The sequence below is a fragment of the Lolium rigidum genome, chromosome 4 (assembly GCF_022539505.1).
Source record: "Lolium rigidum isolate FL_2022 chromosome 4, APGP_CSIRO_Lrig_0.1, whole genome shotgun sequence".
Lineage (NCBI taxonomy): Eukaryota > Viridiplantae > Streptophyta > Magnoliopsida > Poales > Poaceae > Lolium > Lolium rigidum.
The window spans coordinates 135,618,746-135,639,909 of record NC_061511.1 but is presented as its reverse complement, the minus strand read 5'-3'; the positions used below and the strand labels follow the sequence as shown (position 1 = coordinate 135,639,909).

General features: G+C 44.2%; 2 protein-coding genes across 2 annotated transcripts; one reads left to right on the top strand and one right to left on the bottom strand.

The window, feature by feature from the left end:
* The first annotated feature begins 2,533 nt into the window (after window positions 1-2,533).
* Window positions 2,534-3,403, top strand: LOC124705720 (protein EARLY RESPONSIVE TO DEHYDRATION 15-like). Its single transcript, XM_047237426.1, has 2 exons — window positions 2,534-2,890; window positions 2,978-3,403. The coding sequence occupies exons 1-2, from the start codon at window positions 2,632-2,634 to the stop codon at window positions 3,166-3,168; spliced, it is 450 nt and encodes a 149-aa protein (XP_047093382.1). The 5' UTR covers window positions 2,534-2,631; the 3' UTR covers window positions 3,169-3,403.
* A 993-nt stretch (window positions 3,404-4,396) lies between these two features.
* LOC124708403 (WAT1-related protein At3g02690, chloroplastic-like) lies at window positions 4,397-7,666 on the bottom strand. Its single transcript, XM_047240078.1, has 7 exons — window positions 7,166-7,666; window positions 7,019-7,066; window positions 6,805-6,927; window positions 5,913-6,062; window positions 5,219-5,390; window positions 5,067-5,127; window positions 4,397-4,932 (listed from the first exon to the last, which is right to left on the bottom strand). Exons 1-7 carry the CDS (start codon window positions 7,649-7,651, stop codon window positions 4,824-4,826), a joined length of 1,149 nt encoding a protein of 382 aa, XP_047096034.1. The 5' UTR covers window positions 7,652-7,666; the 3' UTR covers window positions 4,397-4,823.
* Between the last annotated feature and the right edge of the window lie 13,498 nt (window positions 7,667-21,164).

Genomic DNA, 21,164 nt, shown 5'->3' with positions numbered 1-21,164 from the left:
TAGTGGCAAGGGAACTAATGCATTTATCGATGGTGGTTGGAGCAGTTGGAATAGAGATGATGCACTTGGGAAACATGTTGGTGGTGTAACGAGTGTGCACAACAAAGCTCAAGAGAAATACAACTTATTTGTGGATCCCCGTGCAGCAATTGATGATATTATTGTGGGAGTGGACAACGAAGATCTTCGTCTTTACAAGATCAGGTTGAAGTATTCTCTTAGATGCTTGAAGTTTCTTCTTCATCAAGGATTGGCATTCCGAGGACATGATGAAAGTGAAGAGTCTAGCAATAGAGGTAACTTCGTGAGCTATTGAAATTGCTTGCAACCAATAGTGAAGAGGTAAATAAGTATGTCTTGCACAATGCTCCACGTAATTGCACATTGATTAGCCATGGGATACAATCACAGATTATTCAATGTTGTGCCATACAAACTAGAAAGCAAATTATTGAAGAACTTGGTGATGATTACTATGCTATTCTAGCCGATGAGTCTAGTGATGTGTCACACAAAGAACAACTTGCTCTATGCTTGTGTTATGTTGATAAGCTAGGAAGACCGCGGGAGCACTTTATTGGAGTAGTTCATGTAAGTGATACTACATCATTATCACTTAAGAAAGCAATTGAAGCATTACTTAAGCAACACCATTTGGCTATAACTCAAATCCGTGGGCAAGGTTATGATGGGGCTAGCAACATGAGAGGAGAAATTAAAGGTTTGAAGACACTTATCATGAAAGAGTCACCTTCTGCTTATTATGTGCATTGTTTTGCACATCAACTCCAGCTAGTTCTTGTTGCTGTTGCCAAGGGAAATAATGATTGTGTATGGTTTTTTGATCAAGTGTCTCTCTTGCTTGGTATTGTTGGAGTTTCTTGTAAGCGGCATGATATGCTTCGGAATGCTACACTTCGGAATATCATGAAGGCAATTGAATGTGGTGAATTGGAAACTGGAAGAGGATTAAATCAAGAAATGGGGTTACCTAGGCCAGGGCGACACTCGATGGGGATCTCATTTCAAAACTGTTCTCAACATGATTGCTATGTATCCCTCAATTCGTGATACACTCATAGAACTTGGAGAAGATACTTCACAAAGAGGTGATTGGCCAAAAATACATACTTTTGTTGGTGTATTTGAGTCATTTGACTTTGTTTTCCATGCACACTTGATGCTTGTCATTCTTGGATATACTAGTGAATTGTCCGAGTGTTTGCAAAGAAGAGACCAAGATATTCTTGCTGCAATTGATCTTGTTCAAATGGCGAAGAATAGAATGCAAGAGTTGAGGTCTCATGGTTGGGATGCATTCCTAAAAAGGGTCACATCATTTTGCAATGCAAATGGCATTCAAGATCCTGTGATGGAGGATGATTATGTGCCTTATGGAAGATCATCACGGTTTTCTCGACGTCAAACAAATGATGATCATTTTAGAAGAGAAGTTTATCTTGGAATTGTTGATCAAATTATTCAAGAGCTTGATAATAGGTTTGATGAGATCAATATGGAGTTGCTTTCTTGTATGTCGGCATTGAGTCCTGCCAACTCATTTGCTGCTTTTGATGCACACAAGATATGCAAGCTTGCTGAGTTCTACCCCAATGAGTTTAAAAGCCAAGATTTGATATACCTTGAGCTACAACTTGATAACTATATTGATGACATGAGAAGAGATGAAAAATTCAAAGACCTACAAAACCTTGTTGATCTTTCGGTTAAGCTTGTAGAAACAAGGAGGCATATAGTTCATAATTTGGTGTACTTGCTTCTCAAATTGGTATTGCTTCTTCCTAGTGGCGACGGCAAATGTTGAAAGAGCATTTTCTCGCAATGAGTTTTGTCAAGAGCAAGTTGAGAAATAAGATGGGCGATAGTCTTTTGGATGATTGTCTAGTCACATACATTGAGAGAGATACTTTCTCCAAAGTGGATGAAGAAGATGTAATTGAGACTTTCATGGCCATGACAAGGCGGAGGCCCCATCAAAAATAGTCTTTTCTTTGAGCTTTTGAAGGTATGTAGGTCTATTTTATGCAAAAATCAAACTGAATTGTGAACTACTATATATGTGTAAGATCATAGTGTTACTGTCACATTATATGCTAGTATGTTTACATTGATTTATTTGTGTCAAAAAATATTTTTATCAACATGGACCACCCTGATTTATAATCCTAGATCCGCCAATGCCTCGAGCCCCCACATCATGCTACCTCAGTCCCGCCTCCTCTACATGGCTTGGTGCTGAGACCCGGCGTCACACAGCCTCCACCCCTATCTTGACATTGCCGTAACATGGGACGGTGCCAGCGACGACATCAACCATCTTCTTACCCTTCTCTGGTGGGCTGTAGTAGGATTGAGATCCTCAGAAATTTTCTCTTTCTGCTAGAAAAATACAGCGGCTGTACCCATCCCGCGATAGTACCGTGGGCCGGATCTTGCAGTACAATATTAATATCCAACGTATCGGATAAGAACGGCCCTCTGGAAATATCCAAGCAGCGCACTATAATATCATTGTCGCCGCACCTATCCATATCCATTCAGATTCCACAGACACCGCAGCATCACGAGTGAGCTCGGAACTGAGAGTGAGAGAGAGCAAGAGATACTGGAATGGAGGTGGTGAGAGGGAGCAACGGCGGGAAGCTGAACCCGTGGGCGGAGCCCTTCGTGCCGGGGAGCTGGTGCCGCCCCGTGGAGGTGGTGGCGGAGGTGGAGGACTTCTCCCCCGACTGGTGGCGCCTCGTCGCCGCCTCCCCGTCCTTCCGCGACCGCTGGCTGCGCGACTACGGCGACCTAGGCCTCCTCGACGCCGACGAGAGCCCCGACGACGAAGGCGACCTCTTCTTCTCCCCTGCGCGGAACAACCTTGGTACGTGTCGCCCGGTCCAGATCTAATCCTCTTTACACTGTTTCTTTGCTTGGCCTTCCTGACAACTCACAACGTGGTTTGGAGCAGAAGGCGCAGAGAGGAAGGAAGAAGCGGCCGCCAAGAAAGCCGGAGGCGACGTGATGCCTTGGGGGATCGAGAAGTGGTGGCGGACGCACGTCACGGTGCCGGAGGTCCCAAAGTACGCGGAGAAGGCGCCTAAGAAGGTCGCCGGCGGCAGCCCCCGGTTCAGCCCCCGGCCTATCCAGCAGCCTCGCTAGGCGACCAACATCGACAACGCACTGCATCCACCTACCTAGCTTGTCATGAAAATAGAAAAAATAGAAAAACAAAGTGTTTCTGTTTAGCTCTTATGCTAGTTAGCTTTGCTTAATCTTGTCATGTCGTTGTAGTTCTGAACTTCTAGATCAAGGTCGATCGAACTGAGATCCACCGCTGTGTACATATGTCTGTAAATGATGTGTGCAATAAGATGCAGTGTGACTTTCCTTGCAAGTGCAGACTGGGACTGGTGTGATAAGGTGTTTATTAGAGAGCGATGTATTACTTGCTACTTCGAAATAACAGCTGCCAGATTGACGGGAACACGAGAACAACCACCTAACTAACACAAATAGCGCATCAATACAAATACATAATTTTTAAAATTTAAATTCAACATCAAACATGGAACATCAATCAATCAATGTGCATCAATCATAACACGAAGTTCATCCTAAACCACAAGCGTAGATCATAACTAATAGGAAACCGCGACAACAAAAAGTTCATCCTAAACCGCAACCATATATCACACCAAACATGAAGAAGCAATGATCTTGTAGCCATTCCACTTCCACCACTCAATGAGATTATCTCTAAATTGTTGATGGGTCTACCGATCTTAAATATCTTGGTGCACTTGAAAGAAGTTCCTGACGCATTCTACATTCCTTCACGACTGCATTATATCTTTCCCGTGAAATCCTAATTGTAGTACACATATTCACCATACTCATACTCTGTGATACTATTGTGAATGATAATACAAGTTGTCATGCTTAGATTTAACAATAATTAGATCACATGTTGAAATATAACTCAAAATACTTGCAAAAACAGGACCTCAAATATACTGATTTTGCAAAGTCCCGTTTTCTGGGAAACTGCAGAGACAACACAGTTCAGTTAGACCTGAATCCGTCCATAACACACTTCATTCTCTTGTACAGTAAGACAATTATATTGAACAGCAAGATAATCGCACAATTTGCACTCCAAGAAACACTACATTCAATTGCAATGCACATGAATATATACAAATACAGTGCCATACTATGTGCTGATCGCCAGACATCTCCTTTTTTTCGATAAAAGCCAGACATCTCTTGGCTAAATCATGTAAAAACTGGATGGAAATCTCCTTGATTTAGGACGAAAAGCAACACCAGTATGTAACACATGCTTCCTATCCATCAAGGATAAGAAGCTTCTGAAAAACCAATAGACTATGGATCAGAACTCACATATACAATTGCTTTTCATTCATCAGCTATTTTCATGCTTTCAACTACATGCACATGGGGGAACTACTTGTACATGGGGGCTACTTCTCCCCGATTTGATATCGTACAACACATCAGCTATGATACAAAAAATCTAACTACAGGGCCATAATCTGATATGGTGTGAGTCCATCCGATTGCATCGACAGATCACCAAATTTGGCTTTACCACCTTATACCATCTTTTCAGTCTAAATATGGGAATGTACATGCATGTGACATGCTTCTTCAAGCTGTGCAAGTTGGTAAAATGTTTATCACTAGCACGTACTTAATCTTCAAATTTCTTCTGTACAGCACCATTACAGCAGGTGCTTCAGGGCAGTGCACTACCCATCTGCGACAGAATCTCATGAGTTTGTGACATCCTCTTACTTCTCGCCTACAATGCTCTTGTAATTAACCATATAGATGGCAACTAGTGTCAGAAGTGCACCACCGATCTGCTCGGGTGAGAAGGTCTCTCCCAGATAGATGAAGCTGAAAAGACAAGGAGTGCCCAAACCATCAGTTAGAAGATAAATATCACATTTTTTGTTTGTTTTCTGAACAAGTAATATCACATTTTTAAATTAGGAAACTTTTACTATCTGACATACTGGAAAGAGTCTTACCCGAAAATAGAGGCAAACATAGGAGTTAAGAAAGTAAGAGAACTAAGTGTGGTCAAACTACCTGCAGGAATAATAGAAGCAGATATGAAATGCTGGAGAGAATAAATTGTTGAGAGTTCTCACATCATTGAACTGGTGGGAAGGGATATTACCTCTTGTAGCATTGTAGAAGTAGACACCATAGCTGATAGCACTGCCAAATATAGATGTATAACCCAGTGCTAATATATCACTCGATGTAAGCTCTTGAATATGTCCATTAAGAGCAGGATCATGATTAAGAACAGATATAACCAACAAAGGTATCCCGCCTATTACCATGTGCTGCAAAGAAATAGGCTAATATTAGTATTTTATCCGGTGCAATGTCAGGTTTCTATAATTGTTAGAAGTATGGAAACAAAACTGCAAAAATTATAATTATCTGCGATAAAGATAACATATACAGTCTGAAGGAACCATTACATGTTTTTTGAGTAGGACGGGGCCATTACATAAGCTACAAGGTTAGGTTTGACTTCACCACAAAACAAATCTACGTTGACTTGATTTCTAACAAAGGCGGTTCAAGCTCTTGATGTTGAAATCCCTAAGTATTTGACTTGACATAGGCATTAGGCTCCACAAGAACAACAGATAACACTTTTGAGTTCAACAGAATAGACTACCAAATTGGTACTCCCTGGAACATACATAATCAATTGGCCCAAGTAGAGCATGGAGAAAAGGCTTATTTTGAGACACAAAAACATCAAAAGCATACAACTTCTACTTTAGCGCATGTTAGTATGTTACACACACTATCGTATAATAAAATGATCATGTACTCATCTACAGATATCATACCCATCCTGTTGCCATGATTGGATCAGAATACTTTGATACCCAGCGAACCATTATAGTTCCAATCGCCATGCTTTGAGCTGAGAGGAACATCCACCATTCTCCACTTCCCCAGACTGTTGCGCCGTTTTCTTCAACTGAAAGTGCTGGAACCTACAGTTACGTCTATACACGATCAACAAATGAAAATAAAAATATGTGTAGAACGGAGATATGGTACAACCATGTCAGAATCACAATCATATGTATACACCAACAGCTACTTTTCAGCATTTTATCTTCAAATGTTTTCATCATTTCAGACTGATAAGCCATGTCTTCAGTTTCAAATAGCAATAAAACAAGATCCAGCTTTAATATTTAAACCACGAGAAATGTGTGTCGTCTAAACTGTTATGGGTAGTTGTATACTTAGTGTTATGCCACTTGCACTCTTGCACATCAGAGGTTTGTGTCTTCATCAAAATCTAACACAGATGATGGGATTATTCCATTGACATGTTCGAAAGTACATCATGAATGTGACATGTTATTAACTAATGGTAGTTAATAACCAGGCATCTAAGATTGCTTGTAAACGTTGAGATATGCACTCATATGCGAGCAGCAAATGAAAATAAAAATATGTGTAGAATGGAGAATATGGTACATCCATGTCCGAATCACGATCATTTGTATAGACTAAGAGCAACTTTTCACCATCTTACCTTTAAATGTTTTTCATCGTTTCACAGATTGATACAACATCCCTTTAATTTCAGATAGCAAGAAAATGAGGTCCAGCTTAAATATTTTAACCATGAGAAATTTGCGTCTTCCAAACTGTTGTGGGTAGTGGTGAACTTAGTGTTATGCCACTTGTAAACGCTACAACATGCACTGCAAAGAGGCAAACCTCAAGGAGCAAAAGCCCAACAACACCCAGTACAAGCCCCCCAGCTCCTATCGCGCCGATAGACTCTCCAAAGAATAGGGCTGCAAGGATAGCAACGGTCAATGGTTGAGAGTCAATTATGACCTGCAAAAATGGTGATCACAATGGCGTCAGCTCAATGGACCAAAATGCCAAGCAATTGCTAGAGAAGAAGAGCAGGGAGAGTTGGGCTTACGCTTCCGAGCCCAGCCGACGTCTTCTGCAAGCCCTCCGTGAGGAAGCCCTGCAAAATGAGGAAACGAAATCGATACGCTCGCTTCAGCAACCGCACGGCACAACCACACGCTAAGGATCACGCGTTCCACGTATGTACAATATCCACCTGGAAGCAGGCGGCGTCGACGAGGCCGAAGGCGGCGATGGCGCCCCACGCGGCCCAGCCGGAGGGCTGCTTCCTGCCGCGCGCGGCGGCGAAGGCGACGACGAGCGCGCCCGCGGGGATCAGGCGGAGCGCGGCGACGAAGAAAGGACCGGTTTTCGGGATGACCCCCTTCATGGCCACCATGGCCGTGCCCCAGAAGAAGAAGGGCGACACCAGCAGCGCCCACTCCCACCACTCCTTCGTGGCCGCGAGCGCCGCCTCCTCCGCGACGGGGTCGAGCTCGGCGTCGGTGCCTGTACCGACGAAGTCGAGCTCGTCGGATGCCTGCGGTGGCGTCTCACTGCTCCCGGCCGCGAGGCGGAGGCGGAGACGGACGCGCGGGCGGGGCATGGGTGGGAGGGAGGGCAGAGCGGACGCGGGTGGGCGTCTGGGCGCGAATGGCGGGTGGAGCGGGAGGAGGAGGCGGAAGGGCGCGGCGGCGGACATCTCGGCCGGCGCTCGGGGCGGGGTGGTAGGTCAAGTGGCGGCGGAGGCTGCCGCGGTAGCTGCCGGCACGAGACGAGCGGCGTGGGTGGGTTGCTGCCGCTGGGCGCTGGCGTCGTTCCAGTCGTGCGGCGTGTTGAGCTCAGATCAGTTCCCTCGGCGTGTGGGTGGCCTTCACGGCTTCGCTCGCTCAGCTCGGCACTTTGCGCAGCACGTTGGGCCGGCCCACGAGTATAAGACACATTGTGTAGATCTTTCGAACATAACTTTAATCACTAACTAATACTTCCTCTCTCCCTAAAAAAAAGCTGCTCAACGTTTTCAAGACACAGATATATCTATGACTAAAATATTTTTATATCTAGATAAAGTTGAGCATATTTTTAAATAATAGAAGGAATATATAAAATATTATATAGTTTTCAATTGCATAAATAGTCATTGCATTCATCTTAAAATTTGTTTCATTATATTTTTTTTATTGAAATTTTATGGATATATCATAAGTACAAAATATAGTCAAAGTATAAGTTGTCGACCACAAAAATTTAAGCATGCCTTATTTTTTTTGGAACAAAGTGAGTATTTCACGACATATATTCCATGGGGTCGATCTGGAAATTGAAATTAACTAGCTGCTCCCGTCGAGACAAAACGGGTACAACTGACGGCGCACGAGGGAAGTTGGTGCCGCCATGCTGCCATTACACAGGAGAGGCCCCTCATAGCATATATAGCACATATTGGATAATCCCTGGCATGGAAAACATTAATGCCCACTTTTCGGTTTTGTGAGAAAAAACAACCCGTCTGGATCTCGGAAAGTAGCCTGGTTCGGCAATAATTTTGGGCTACTGGTTCAGTGCAGAAAACTGGATATACTAGGGGCGGGGTGGTGACGACAATTCAAGCCTGCTCCTCCCCACTTACCCGCCGCCTCCCCGATCTCCCTGCACCCGACCGTTCCAACATTGCCTCGCCCAACTCATCGTCATGGACATTCTCACCACCTTCTTATCCGGCTCGAGGTCGTGTAGCCTCAGTTGGTGCCTCCCGGAGCTCCCGTGCCTCTAGCCACTGTCGTCCCCATGGCACCGCCCAATCCTACCACCTCCGCGGTGAAACGAAAGAGGCAAGGCAGCCACATTGTCCAACAAGAAGTCGGTATTCTTCCGGCTGCAAGCTCTGAGCCTAATCCTAGGTTGATAATAGCGGCGACCATCGTCGGCAAAGTGGTGTCATCTAGAATGCAGCCAAAAGCCCAAAATATGTGCCAGTCGGACCGACAACGACAAAGAAGGTGGCGCCTCGAGGACAAACGCCTCATCCAGCAACGGGAGAGGTGGTACCTCGAGGACAAACTACTTCGTATTACACAAAAGTAACAAATTCTGACAAATTTTGTAGTGAGTAGTGCACATTTCAAGACTATAAAATTTGTTAGATTTTGGCAATTTCGTGTATCCTAGAATATAAATTAGTTTGCATTGAGATTGTACACCATTGTTGCTACATCATTGGCTACCTCTAGAATTTTGTTTTGAATTTTTTAAATTTTTTTAAAATACGAGTTTTGAGTGTTTGAAAATAAAGAGCTAGCCTGGCCTCCAAAATGCCACATTCGATGATGAACGATGACATGAAACAGATAAAAATACAGAGTGTGGCAGGATCCACCAAGCTGCTCAGCTGCTGGAAATGGAGCATTTTCGGAGCAACTCTGAGCTGAATTAAGGCAACATATGTTCCATAGATATAAGCTTTTCAGTAACATTCCATGCATTTACCAAAAGCAGAGCACCGACAGTTATAACCAATGCATGCCATTCCAATTAAAGTGAACACTAGAATCTGAATTAAAATAGATAGTTGAATCAAAAGTCAGAACAAGATCCATGCATCAATTGATAGCGTCTTAAAGTTTGCAGCAATTATCCAGCCAAAACCAAAGTTCACAATGACTGACTAGCAATATGCAGCAAAAATGCAAAATCAACCATTGCCTTGGCCACATTACTAGCTACAGACATAGAATCAACGAGCTAATCACTGCCATAACACATCAGAACTTAGACCAACTGAAGCACACAATCAGTAGGTGATCGTCTCCAGAACGGTAATCTGATCAACTCCATACTTTCTTTATCCACGAACGGCGACCGGCGCCGCAAATGCAGCAGGATATCCTGGCGGACGGGTTGTAGCGGCAGGTCGCGCAGAAGCAGACGTGCCTGTACGGGGTCCAGGGCATCACCGCAAACCGGCGCCTGCAGGCCTGGCAAATCACCGGGCGCACCGCCGCGGACTGATCGGCGGCGGGGGGCTGTGGGACAATAAGTTCCGAAAGGCGCACGAACTTCCACGGAGACGACACTTCCTCTTCCTCGCCGGCAGCCGAGCCACCGTCCGACGGCCCTGCTTATGGAACAAGAGGGAGACACAGATACACAGGAGATTGTCAGGCCAAGAAACGAACTGGAAGACAGGAAACGAAATTGAAAGAATCCAAGGAACTCGTTGGGCACGGAAGCAGCAACATTACCTGCAGGGAATGAGAAACACACATCATGCGCGCCCGCCGCCGTTTCCGGTTCCGGTTCCGGTGCCGGTGCCGGTGCCGGTGCCGCCGCCTCGGCAGAGGAGTGATCGGCCTGTGGCACCGCCGCTGCTGGCTGATCGGCGGCGGCGGGCTGCAGCACGATAAGCTCGGAGAGGGCCACGAGCCTCCACGGAGACGACACTTCGTCTTCCGCGCCGGCACCCGTGCCACCATCGGACAGCCCTGCTCACGGAACAAGAAGAGACACAACCACGAAGGAGATTGTCAGTCCAGGAAACGAATTGCAAACCCAGAAACGAACTGGACGACAGGAAACGAACTGTAAAGAATCCAAGAACGAACTGGGAACGAGAGCAAGATTACCGAGAGCGCTCAGCAGGTTAATCGACCGCGTATCCCGTGAAGGCGGTGGAGGCAGCACCGCCCTCGGGCTCTGCTCCCCGTCGCTCCCGGAGTCTGCAAGAAACCAAGAAAACAAACCATTTACACACCAAAATCCAAGAAATCGATTGAGATTTGAGAATAGAAACTCCTCAATAGGGAACCAACCTCCACTGACAAGGTAAGCGCTGGGAGATAGGCACTCTTCGTCGCTTTCAGCCTCCCTGCGCGGTGCAGGTGGCCGCGGCGTCCCGGGCGCGTCATCCGAGGCCTTCCGCTTCACTGTCATCTCGCCTCTGCTAGAGATTCACCCCAAGAAATCGACTGTACGCTTCCGCCAGAACAGCACAGAGAGATCGGGCAGAATCGAGCTCGAGAAAGGAAGCTACGGGCTACGGGCTACGGGTGAGAGGAGAGCTGCAAGAGAGAAGAACGATCAGGGAATGGAGAACGCGCGGAGTAAGACGTGACAATAGAGGTTCGATGGGCCATGAAGCAAATATTTAGATTTTGGGCATGAGAAAGTCCAGCAATCCGACTCGACCCATGCTTACGGCCCAATGACTGAGTAGCACAGTTTTGGCAGGTACTTCGTTTTTTTTTAACACTTACTTCGTTTAAAATATCTAAAAAAGTACTACTTTACTTAGGGAAATGTAAATAAAAAAGGCTTCCTTTCTTAATTTTTTTTGCGTAACACAATGTAGGCGTTGATGCTCACATATACATACGCTCATTTCTATGAACGCACACACGCACACCCTAGCCTATCTCCAAAAGACTGAGCCAACCAAACTGATTCAATGGGTCTTGAGATTGACGAAGTCAACACATACGTCTCACTATCAAAAAGAACATTATTCCGTCTTTTATGTGACACCAAACTGTCAAACCTCAGGTTTAAATTGTAGTGGGCTATGGGTGCCACTGTCCTCCTAACCATCCAACCATAGGTTGGTTCTCTTCAAAAAGGGGTTATCCACTTATCCATGAAATGGTGGCAGGACGGGCAATGGTGTTCTGCGGAGATGAAATTGTTGCCCATGCGTTGGCAACTGTTGTCAATGGAGATGATCATAATCTCTCCCTTAATGGAGTTCTCTTCGGTGAGATAAAACTCTTGCCGTTTTAAGTTCGGTTTTGCTAATTTTCAGCTAGCGAAGAATTGATTTAGGTCTTATTCAACTCCCCCGCCGTTGATTCATGCGTCTGCACCTTATCTTTGCAGCCTCCTTCTTCTCCTGAAAATACCCGCACACAAATTGGCAGGGCCGATGCGACGGTCGGACTCCGGCGAGGAAGAAGCTTAGGGCAGGGGGGGATGCGTGATCACTAGAGCTAGAGAAGGTAAGGGGGTTTAGGGATGGCGGGGGTGGCGGTGGACTGGCATAGGAGGATCTTAATTGGGGCAGGGCGGAGCGGTTAATTATTGTGCGGGAAGTTGGCGGTCCATCCAATGGTGGTCCCAAGGACATAGCTGCCAGCCGAAGGAGAAGAAGGAGATGCCCGTATGATGATGATGACGTTATTTGAATGTGATTTGGTTAGTTCTCAGCGGTTGGGGCCTAGACATACCCCTGAATTTTGTTTTGCTTTTGGCCTCATCCTACGCAAGTGCTTGTAAGAAGGTAGCCCGTGCGAAAGCTCGTTCATCAACCCCAACCCTTATGGCGGGGTGATGCTCTAGCTTTCTTGGGGCACGAGCTTTTTTGGTAAGCTACTAAAGAATTTCCTATTTTTGCTAATGTAATATATATTCGGTTTTGTTGGTTGAGAATTAGTTCTCAGTCAAGTCCTATATTACTCCGTATTAGATTTGCATCGTATTTCATGCGCTTGAATTGAAAGTTAGGTTATGAATGAGATTTTTTTTCAGTTACAAATTAGATTACGCATGCATTTACCAAAACCAGAGCACTGCAAAATCACAGATGAGTAGTAGCTACACCCTGTGCACAGCAAAATCCAAGCCCGTGGTAGTATTTCAATTACAAAACAAAGGATAACGCTAGAATCTGGTATTGAAAACTGATCACACAGACCGATTTGCATCATAAAGTTTGCAGCAGTTAATCTGCCTAAACCAAATTTCACAATGCTGACTAGCAATATGCAGCAAAATTAACCATTGCGTCGGCCAAACAAAGAGCTTCAGAACAAAAATCAACGAGCTAGACACTGCAAGAACACACCAGAACTTATTAGACCGACTGAAGCCACGGGGATCTGCTCAAGTCCTTATTTACTCTGCATGCCCTCGACTCGAAAAATCAACTTCTCACTCTTTTATGAACCGCCGGTGCATGAACGGCTGATCGAAGGCCGGGGGCTGCGGCACGATAAGTTCGGAGAGGGCCACGAACCTCCACGGAGACGCCACTTCGTTAACCTCGCCACCATCGGAGAGCCCTGCTGACGGAAGGAGTTTGTGTCAGTCCAGGAAACGAATTGCAAACCAGGAAACGGCCTGAATACAGATTAGCAAAATGTAAAGAATCGAAGAAACGAACTCGGAATCGGAACGAGAGCAAGATTACCGCGAGCGTAGTCTCTCGCCGCCCGTCCCCTCAGGTTGACAGACAACTCTCTCTCCTGCCTCTGCAGGAACATAGAGTATGCGTCCATCACGTTCATTGCCGGCATATACCCCGGCGACGGAGGCGCCGCCACCCTCGTGCTCTGCTCGGCGTCGTTCGCGGAGCCTGCACGAAGAAACCGAACTGTTAACACACTAAAATCCAGGAAACAGCGGAAATCAAGAGGAATAACATCGCGCTTGGGACTCCACCTCCGATGAGAAGTTTTGCAATGGGGGATAATTCCCTGTAGTCGTTTTCAGTCTCCCTGCGCGGTGCAGGTGGCCGCGGCGTCCAGGGAGCGCCGTCCGAGGCCTTCCGCTTTCCTGCCATCTCGCTCGCCTCGGCAAGCACCATACACCGAGCAATATAATGCAGGAATTCGCAAGAGCCGAACAGATATATTGGCAGAATCGAGAACGAAACGGATAGGTGGGAAGAATCGGACTCGTGAAAGCAAGCTACGGGAGGGAGGAGAGTTGCAGCGAAGGGAGGGAGCTCGGGAGGAGGAGGAGGAGGAGGACGCGCGGAGGGACACGAGGCAATATAGAGGCGCTGCTGGGCCGAGAAGTGAATTGTTGGTGGCCTCTGCGCACAGCAGAGCCCAGCAATCTATCCCGACTTATCTGGGGCAACCTACTCCTACGGCCCAAAGACTGAGTGGCATAGTATTATTTTGCAGGTGCTGTCGTTAAATTATCCTAAAGATATCACTGAAATGCTAACAATACCTCGGTAATAATGTAAAATTTAGAGTGCAATGAGTTCTTAACTTGAAATTCCAATAATTCTTTTTTTAAAAGAGAAAATATTAATACTGCGAAAATACAAAGTACATACAACCTCTGCACGAATATATTAGAAGACGACATGGATGCACACGTCAAAGAAAAAATAAAAAATAGAATACAACTAGCAAAGCTAAGAAATAAAAACTAAAAAGGCAACAATCCTTTCTATGTTTCTCATGACTGTGATCGTTCAAATTAGAACCCGTTTTGATATGGTTGGTCAATTTTTGTGAAGTCATACTTTCGATGAATCTTCATTGTGCACCGAGGAGTGCACAACCGGTAAAGAGCGTTATGATCAGGGTTGAACTCAAGCATCTCAACCTTCCACCAAAGGTGTGACACGTGGGACGTGATTGGTTGCTCGGGCCAGTTTTGTGGCTCCCTGGCTCTCCCTTGCGGCATGGACGGGGGAAAATGGCCCAAAAGCCACTTGGTGAACTTTGTTTGGTACCCCAGGTCGCATCATTTGGTCTTTTTGGGGGCTGGTGCCTATGCACAAATTGCTATGACGGTCCAAGTTTGTAGGGTTTGTTGTGTGCAACCTATGTTTGTCGACTGTGGTCACCTCTTCTCTTTAGTGGTGACCGTAAACAACCACACCACCATCACACATACCACACTATCACCACACACACATCGAGTACAAATGAAATGAAATACACAACGACTAGAAGTTCATCACACACATATACTAGTAGTTTATCAGCTCATCACGACCGAGCCCTAGCTACTTAAGAGTAACAGTTTATCATTACAAACCAGGGATAATTCATCAATGGCGACCAAGGGGATGGAAACTTTCTTCTTCCTTCTCAGCCCACATTGCCAGAGTCCACTCATTTCTCTTGTCCCTCCAAGCTTAGGTGTTGCTCGGTTCGACACCATGGTCGCCCTCAACATCATCAGGGGTAACATCTAACTCATATTGGACATGGTCATCTAGACCCCTGATGCGTGTAAATGACACGTCCGTTGGGAACCCCAAGAGGAAGGTGTGATGCGCACAGCGGCAAGTTTCCCTCAGTTAGAAACCAAGGTTTAATCGAACCAGTAGGAGTCAAGAAGCACGTTGAAGGTTGATGGCGGCGGGATGTAGTGCGGCGCAACACCAGAGATTCCGGCGCCAACGTGGAACCCGCACAACACAACCAAAGTACTTTGCCCCAACGAAACAGATGAGGTTGTCAATCTCACCGGCTTGCTGTAACAAAGGGTTAACCGTATTGTGTGGAAGATGATTGTTTGCAAGAAAATAGTAAAGAACAAGTATTGCAACAGATTTGCATTTCAAGATAAAAGAATGGACCGGGGTCCACAGCTCACTAGAGGTGTCTCTCCCATAAGATAAAAGCATGTTGGGTGAACAAATTACAATCGGGCAATTGACAAATAGAGAGGGCATAACAATGCACATACATGTCATGATAAGTACAAGTGAGATTTAATTGGGCATTACGACAAAGTACATAGACCGCCATCCAACCGCATCTATGCCTAAAAAGTCCACCTTCGAGGTTATCATCCGAACCCCTTCCAAGTATTAAGTTGCTAAACAACGGACAATTGCATTAAGTATGGTGCGTAATGTAATCAACAATTACATCCTTAGACATAGCATCAATGTTTTATCCCTAGTGGCAACAAAGACAACACAACCTTAGGGGTTTCCGTCACTCCCCGCATATCAATGGAGGCATGAACCCACTATCGAGCATAAATACTCCCTCTTGGAGTTACTAGCATCAACTTGGCCGCAGCCTCTACTAATAACGGAGAGCATGCAAGATCATAAACAACACATAGGTAATAACTTGATAATTAACATAACATGGTATTCTCTATCCATCGGATCCCGACAAACACAACATATAGAATTACGAGATAGATGATCCCGATCATGTTAGGCAGCTCACAAGATCCAACAATGAAGCACAATGAGGAGAAGACAACCATCTAGCTACTGCTATGGACCCATAGTCCAGGGGTGAACTACTCACTCATCACTCCGGAGGCGACCATGGCGGTGAAGAGTCCTCCGGAGATGAATCCCCTCTCCGGTAGGGTGCCGGAGGAGATCTCCGTAATCCCCCGAGATGGGATTGGCGGCGGCGGCGTCTCCGGGAAGGTTTTCCGTATCGTGGTTCTTCGCGATCGGGGGTTTCGCGACGGAGGCTATAAGTAGGCGGAAGGGCAGAGTCGGAGGGCTGACGAGGGGCCCACACCATAGGGCGGCGCGGGCCCCCCTCTGGCCGCGCGGCCCTATGGTGGCGGCGCCTCGTCGCCCCACTTCGTATCCCTTTCGGTGTTCTGGAAGCTTCGTGGCAAAATAGGACCCTGGGCGTTGATTTCGTCCAATTCCGAGAATATTTTGTTACTAGGATTTCTGAAACCAAAAACAGCAGAAAACAGCAGAATCGACTCTTCGGCATCTTGTTAATAGGTTAGTTCCGGAAAATGCACGAATATGACATAAAGTGTGCATAAAACATGTAGATATCATCAATAATGTGGCATGGAACATAAGAAATTATCGATACGTCGGAGGCGTATCAGCATCCCCAAGCTTAGTTCTGCTCGTCCCGAGCAGGTAAAACGATAACAAAGATAATTTCTGAAGTGACATGCCATCATAACTTTGATCATACTATTTGTAAACATATGTAATGAATGCAGCGATCAAAACAATGGTAATGACATGAGTAAACAAGTGAATCATAAAGCAAAGACTTTTCATGAATAGTACTTCAAGACAAGCATCAATAAGTCTTGCATAAGAGTTAACTCATAAAGCAATAAATCAAAGTAAAGGTATTGAAGCAACACAAAGGAAGATTAAGTTTCAGCGGTTGCTTTCAACTTGTAACATGTATATCTCATGGATAATATTCAACATAGAGTAATATAACAAGTGCAATATGCAAGTATGTAGGAATCAATGCACAGTTCACACAAGTGTTTGCTTCTTGAGGTGGAGAGAGATAGGTGAACTGACTCAACATAAAAGTAAAAAGAATGGTCCTTCAAAGAGGAAAGCATCGATTGCTATATTTGTGCTAGAGCTTTTATTTTGAAAACATGAAACAATTTTGTCAACGGTAGTAATAAAGCATATGAGTTATGAAAATTATATCTTACAAGTTGCAAGCCTCATGCATAGTATACTAATAGTGCCCGCACCTTGTCCTAATTAGCTTGGACTACCGGATCATCACAATACACATGTTTTAACCAAGTGTCACAATGGGGTACCTCCATGCCGCCTGTACAAAGGTCTAAGGAGAAAGCTCGCATTTTGGATTTCTCGCTTTTGATTATTCTCAACTTAGACATCCATACCGGGACAACATGGACAACGAGATAATGGACTCCTCTTTAATGCATAAGCATGTGGCAACAATTATTATTCTCATATGAGATTGAGGATATATGTCCAAAACTTAAACTTCCACCATGGATCATGGCTTTAGTTAGCGGCCCAATGTTCTTCTCTAACAATATGTATGCTCCAACCATTAAGGTGGTAGATCTCTCTTACTTCGAACAAGACGGACATGCATAGCAACTCACATGATATTCAACAAAGAATAGTTGATGGCGTCCCCGAAGCATGGTTATCGCACAACAAGCAACTTAATAAGAGATAAAGTGCATAAGTACATATTCAATACCACAATAGTTTTTAAGCTATTTGTCCCATGAGCTATATATTGTAAAGGTGAATGATGGAATTTTAAAGGTAGCACTCAAGCAATTTACTTTGGAATGGCGGATAAATACCATGTAGTAGGTAGGTATGGTGGACACAAATGGCATAGTGGTTGGATCAAGGATTTTGGATGCATGAGAAGTATTCCCTCTCGATACAAGGTTTAGGCTAGCAAGGTTATTTGAAACAAACACAAGGATGAACGGTGCAGCAAAACTCACATAAAAGACATATTGTAAACATTATAAGACTCTACACCGTCTTCCTTGTTGTTCAAAACTCAATACTAGATGTTATCTAGACTCTAGAGAAACCAAATATGCAAACCAAATTAGCAAGCTCTAAGTGTTTCTTCATTAATGGGTGCAAAGTATATGATGCAAGAGCTTAAACATGAGCACAACAATTGGCAAGTATCAAATTATCGAAGACATTTTAGAGTTACTACATGTAGCATTTTCCAATTCCATCCATATAACAATTTAACGAAGAAGAAACTTCGCCATGAATACTATGAGTAGAGCCTAAGGACATACTTGTCCATATGCTACAGCGGAGCGTGTCTCTCTCCCACAAAGTGAATGCTAGGATCCATTTTATTCAAACAAAACAAAAACAAAAACAAACCGACGCTCCAAGCAAAGTGCATAAGATGTGACGGAATAAAAATATAGTTTCGGGGGAGGAACTCGATAATGTTGTCGATGAAGAAGGGGATGCCTTGGGCATCCCCAAGCTTAGACGCTTGAGTCTTCTTAGAATATGCAGGGGTGAACCACCGGGGCATCCCCAAGCTTAGAGCTTTCACTCTCCTTGATCATATTGTATCATCCTCCTCTCTTGATCCTTGAAAACTTCCTCCACACCAAACTCGAAACAACTCATTAGAGGGTTAGTGCTCAATAAAAATTAACATGTTCAGAGGTGACACAATCATTCTTAACACTTCTGGACATTGCATAAAGCTACTGGAAATTAATGGATCAAAGAAATTCATCCAACATAGCAAAAGAGGCAATGCGAAATAAAAGGCAGAACCTGTCAAAACAGAACAGTCCGTAAAGATGGATTTTATTAGGGCACCACAATTGCTCAAATGAAAATGCCCAAATTGAATGAAAGTTGCGTACATATCTGAGGATCACTCACGTAAATTGGCTTAATTTTCTGAGTTACCTACAGAGAATTAGACCCAGATTCGTGACAACGAAAGAAATCTGTTTCTGCGCAGTAATCCAAATCTAGTATTTACTTTACTATCAAAGACTTTACTTGACACAACAAAACACAAAACTAAGATAAGGAGAGGTTGCTACAGTAGTAAACAACTTCCAAGACTCAAATATAAAACAAAAATACTGTAGTAAAAACATGGGTTGTCTCCCATAAGCGTTTTTCTTTAACGCCTTTCAGCTAGGCGCAGAAAGTGTATATCAAGTATTATCAAAGGGTGGTGCGTTGGCATTCTTACCAGGGGTGTTGCTCTTACCTTTCTTACTCTTATTCTTACTCTTTGGTCTAGGGAATACATGACCGCATCCGAGTGTAGAGGTAAAATTTAGAGTGCCTTTCTCAACATCTATGACTGCTCCCATGAGTTTCAGCAGGGATCTTCCAAACGTAATTTGTCCCGTCCCTACACATTCAATAACGAGATAATCAGTGGATACCGTCCTTCCAAGAAAGGTTGTGAAAACACCTTCAGCTATACCCTTAGGAATTACAACAGAGTTATCAGTAAGAGTTATTTCTTCTCCTCCTTCGAGTAAGTTCCCAAAGTGTCAAAGATTTATAAATATTTTCGGGCATAAGGCAAAACTCAGACATAATATCACAACGAGCAGAAAAAATTTCACCACCAATAGTAGCTTTAATGGTAGGCACCCACATTGAAGGTTCGAAGCTTAATGGAACATAATCATAGTATTCGCGAATTCGGTTATACACTTCTTTTAAACAAGATATATTTGTTTCAATAGTGTTTAATCTATTATGCATACTAGCATGAGATGGATCAAAATTATTATCGAGCTAAATGATGTAATCAATTTCCTTATAGCATTAAAAGCTTGATCCCCATCACAATGAAGGAAATCTCCTCCCACTACAGCATCTAAGGCATATCTATAACGAAGAATAAGTCCAAAATAGAAATTACTAAGGAGCAAGCTTAAGGTCATTTTAGGTTCATTTTTACTATAAGAATCAAAAATTCTAGACCATGCTTCTTTAAAATTCTCTTCACCTCCTTGTTTAAAAGTGAAGATTGATTCCTCAGGTGATAGAGTAACAACTACGGGACTAGACATGATAATAAAGTAAATGCGAGTAACTAATTTTTTTGTGTTTTTGATATAGCAATCAAGATAGTAAATAAGGTAAAGCTAGCAACTAATTTGTTTGTGTTTTGATATAAGTGCAGCAAACAAAGTAGTAAATAAAATAAAGCAAGACAAAAACAAAGTAAAGAGATTGAGAAGTGGAGACTCCCCTTGCAGCGTGTCTTGATCTCCCCGGCAACGGCGCCGTAAATTTGCTTGATGCGTGTAAATGACACGTCCGTTGGGAACCCCAAGAGGAAGGTGTGATGCGCACAGCGGCAAGTTTCCCTCGATTAGAAACCAAGGTTTAATCGAACCAGTAGGAGTCAAGAAGCACGTTGAAGGTTGATGGCGGCGGGATGTAGTGCGGCGCAACACCAGAGATTCCGGCGCCAACGTGGAACCTGCACAACACAACCAAAGTACTTTGCCCCAACGAAACAGTGAGGTTGTCAATCTCACCGGCTTGCTATAACAAAGGGTTAACCGTATTGTGTGGAAGATGATTGTTTGCAAGAAAATAGTAAAGAACAAGTATTGCAGCAGATTTGTATTTCAGTATAAAAGAATGGACCGGGGTCCACAGTTCACTAGAGGTGTCTCTCCCATAAGATAAAAGCATGTTGGGTGAACAAATTACGGTCGGGCAATTGACAAATAGAGAGGGCATAACAATGCACATACATGTCATGATAAGTACGAGTGAGATTTAATTGGGCATTACGACAAAGTACATAGACCGCCATCCAACTCGCATCTATGCCTAAAAAGTCCACCTTCGAGGTTATCATCCGAACCCCTTCCAGTATTAAGTTGCTAAACAACAGACAATTGCATTAAGTATGGTGCGTAATGTAATCAACAACTACATCCTTAGACATAGCATCAATGTTTTATCCCTAGTGGCAACAACACAACACAACCTTAGGGGTTTCTGTCACTCCCCCAGATATCAATGGAGGCATGAACCCACTATCGAGCATAAATACTCCCTCTTGGAGTTACTAGCATCAACTTGGCCGAGCCTCTACTAATAACGGAGAGCATGCAAGATCATAAACAACACATAGGTAATAACTTGATAATTAACATAACATGGTATTCTCTATCCATCGGATCCCGACAAACACAACATATAGAATTACGAGATAGATGATCCCGATCATGTTAGGCAGCTC

What these genes read in the sequence shown, in the direction of transcription:
- LOC124705720 (XM_047237426.1), top strand. Translation starts at nt 2,632, where the DNA reads ATGGAGGTGGTGAGAGGGAGCAACGGCGGGAAGCTGAACCCGTGGGCG. An exon ending in CCCTGCGCGGAACAACCTTG is followed by an intron (nt 2,891 to 2,977) that starts GTACGTGTCGCC and finishes GGTTTGGAGCAG; the next exon opens with AAGGCGCAGAGAGGAAGGAA.
- LOC124708403 (XM_047240078.1), bottom strand. Translation starts at nt 7,651, where the DNA reads ATGTCCGCCGCCGCGCCCTTCCGCCTCCTCCTCCCGCTCCACCCGCCA. An exon ending in CAATCATGGCAACAGGATGG is followed by an intron (nt 5,391 to 5,912) that starts GTATGATATCTG and finishes ATTTCTTTGCAG; the next exon opens with CACATGGTAATAGGCGGGAT. An exon ending in CTTCTACAATGCTACAAGAG is followed by an intron (nt 5,128 to 5,218) that starts GTAATATCCCTT and finishes TTATTCCTGCAG; the next exon opens with GTAGTTTGACCACACTTAGT.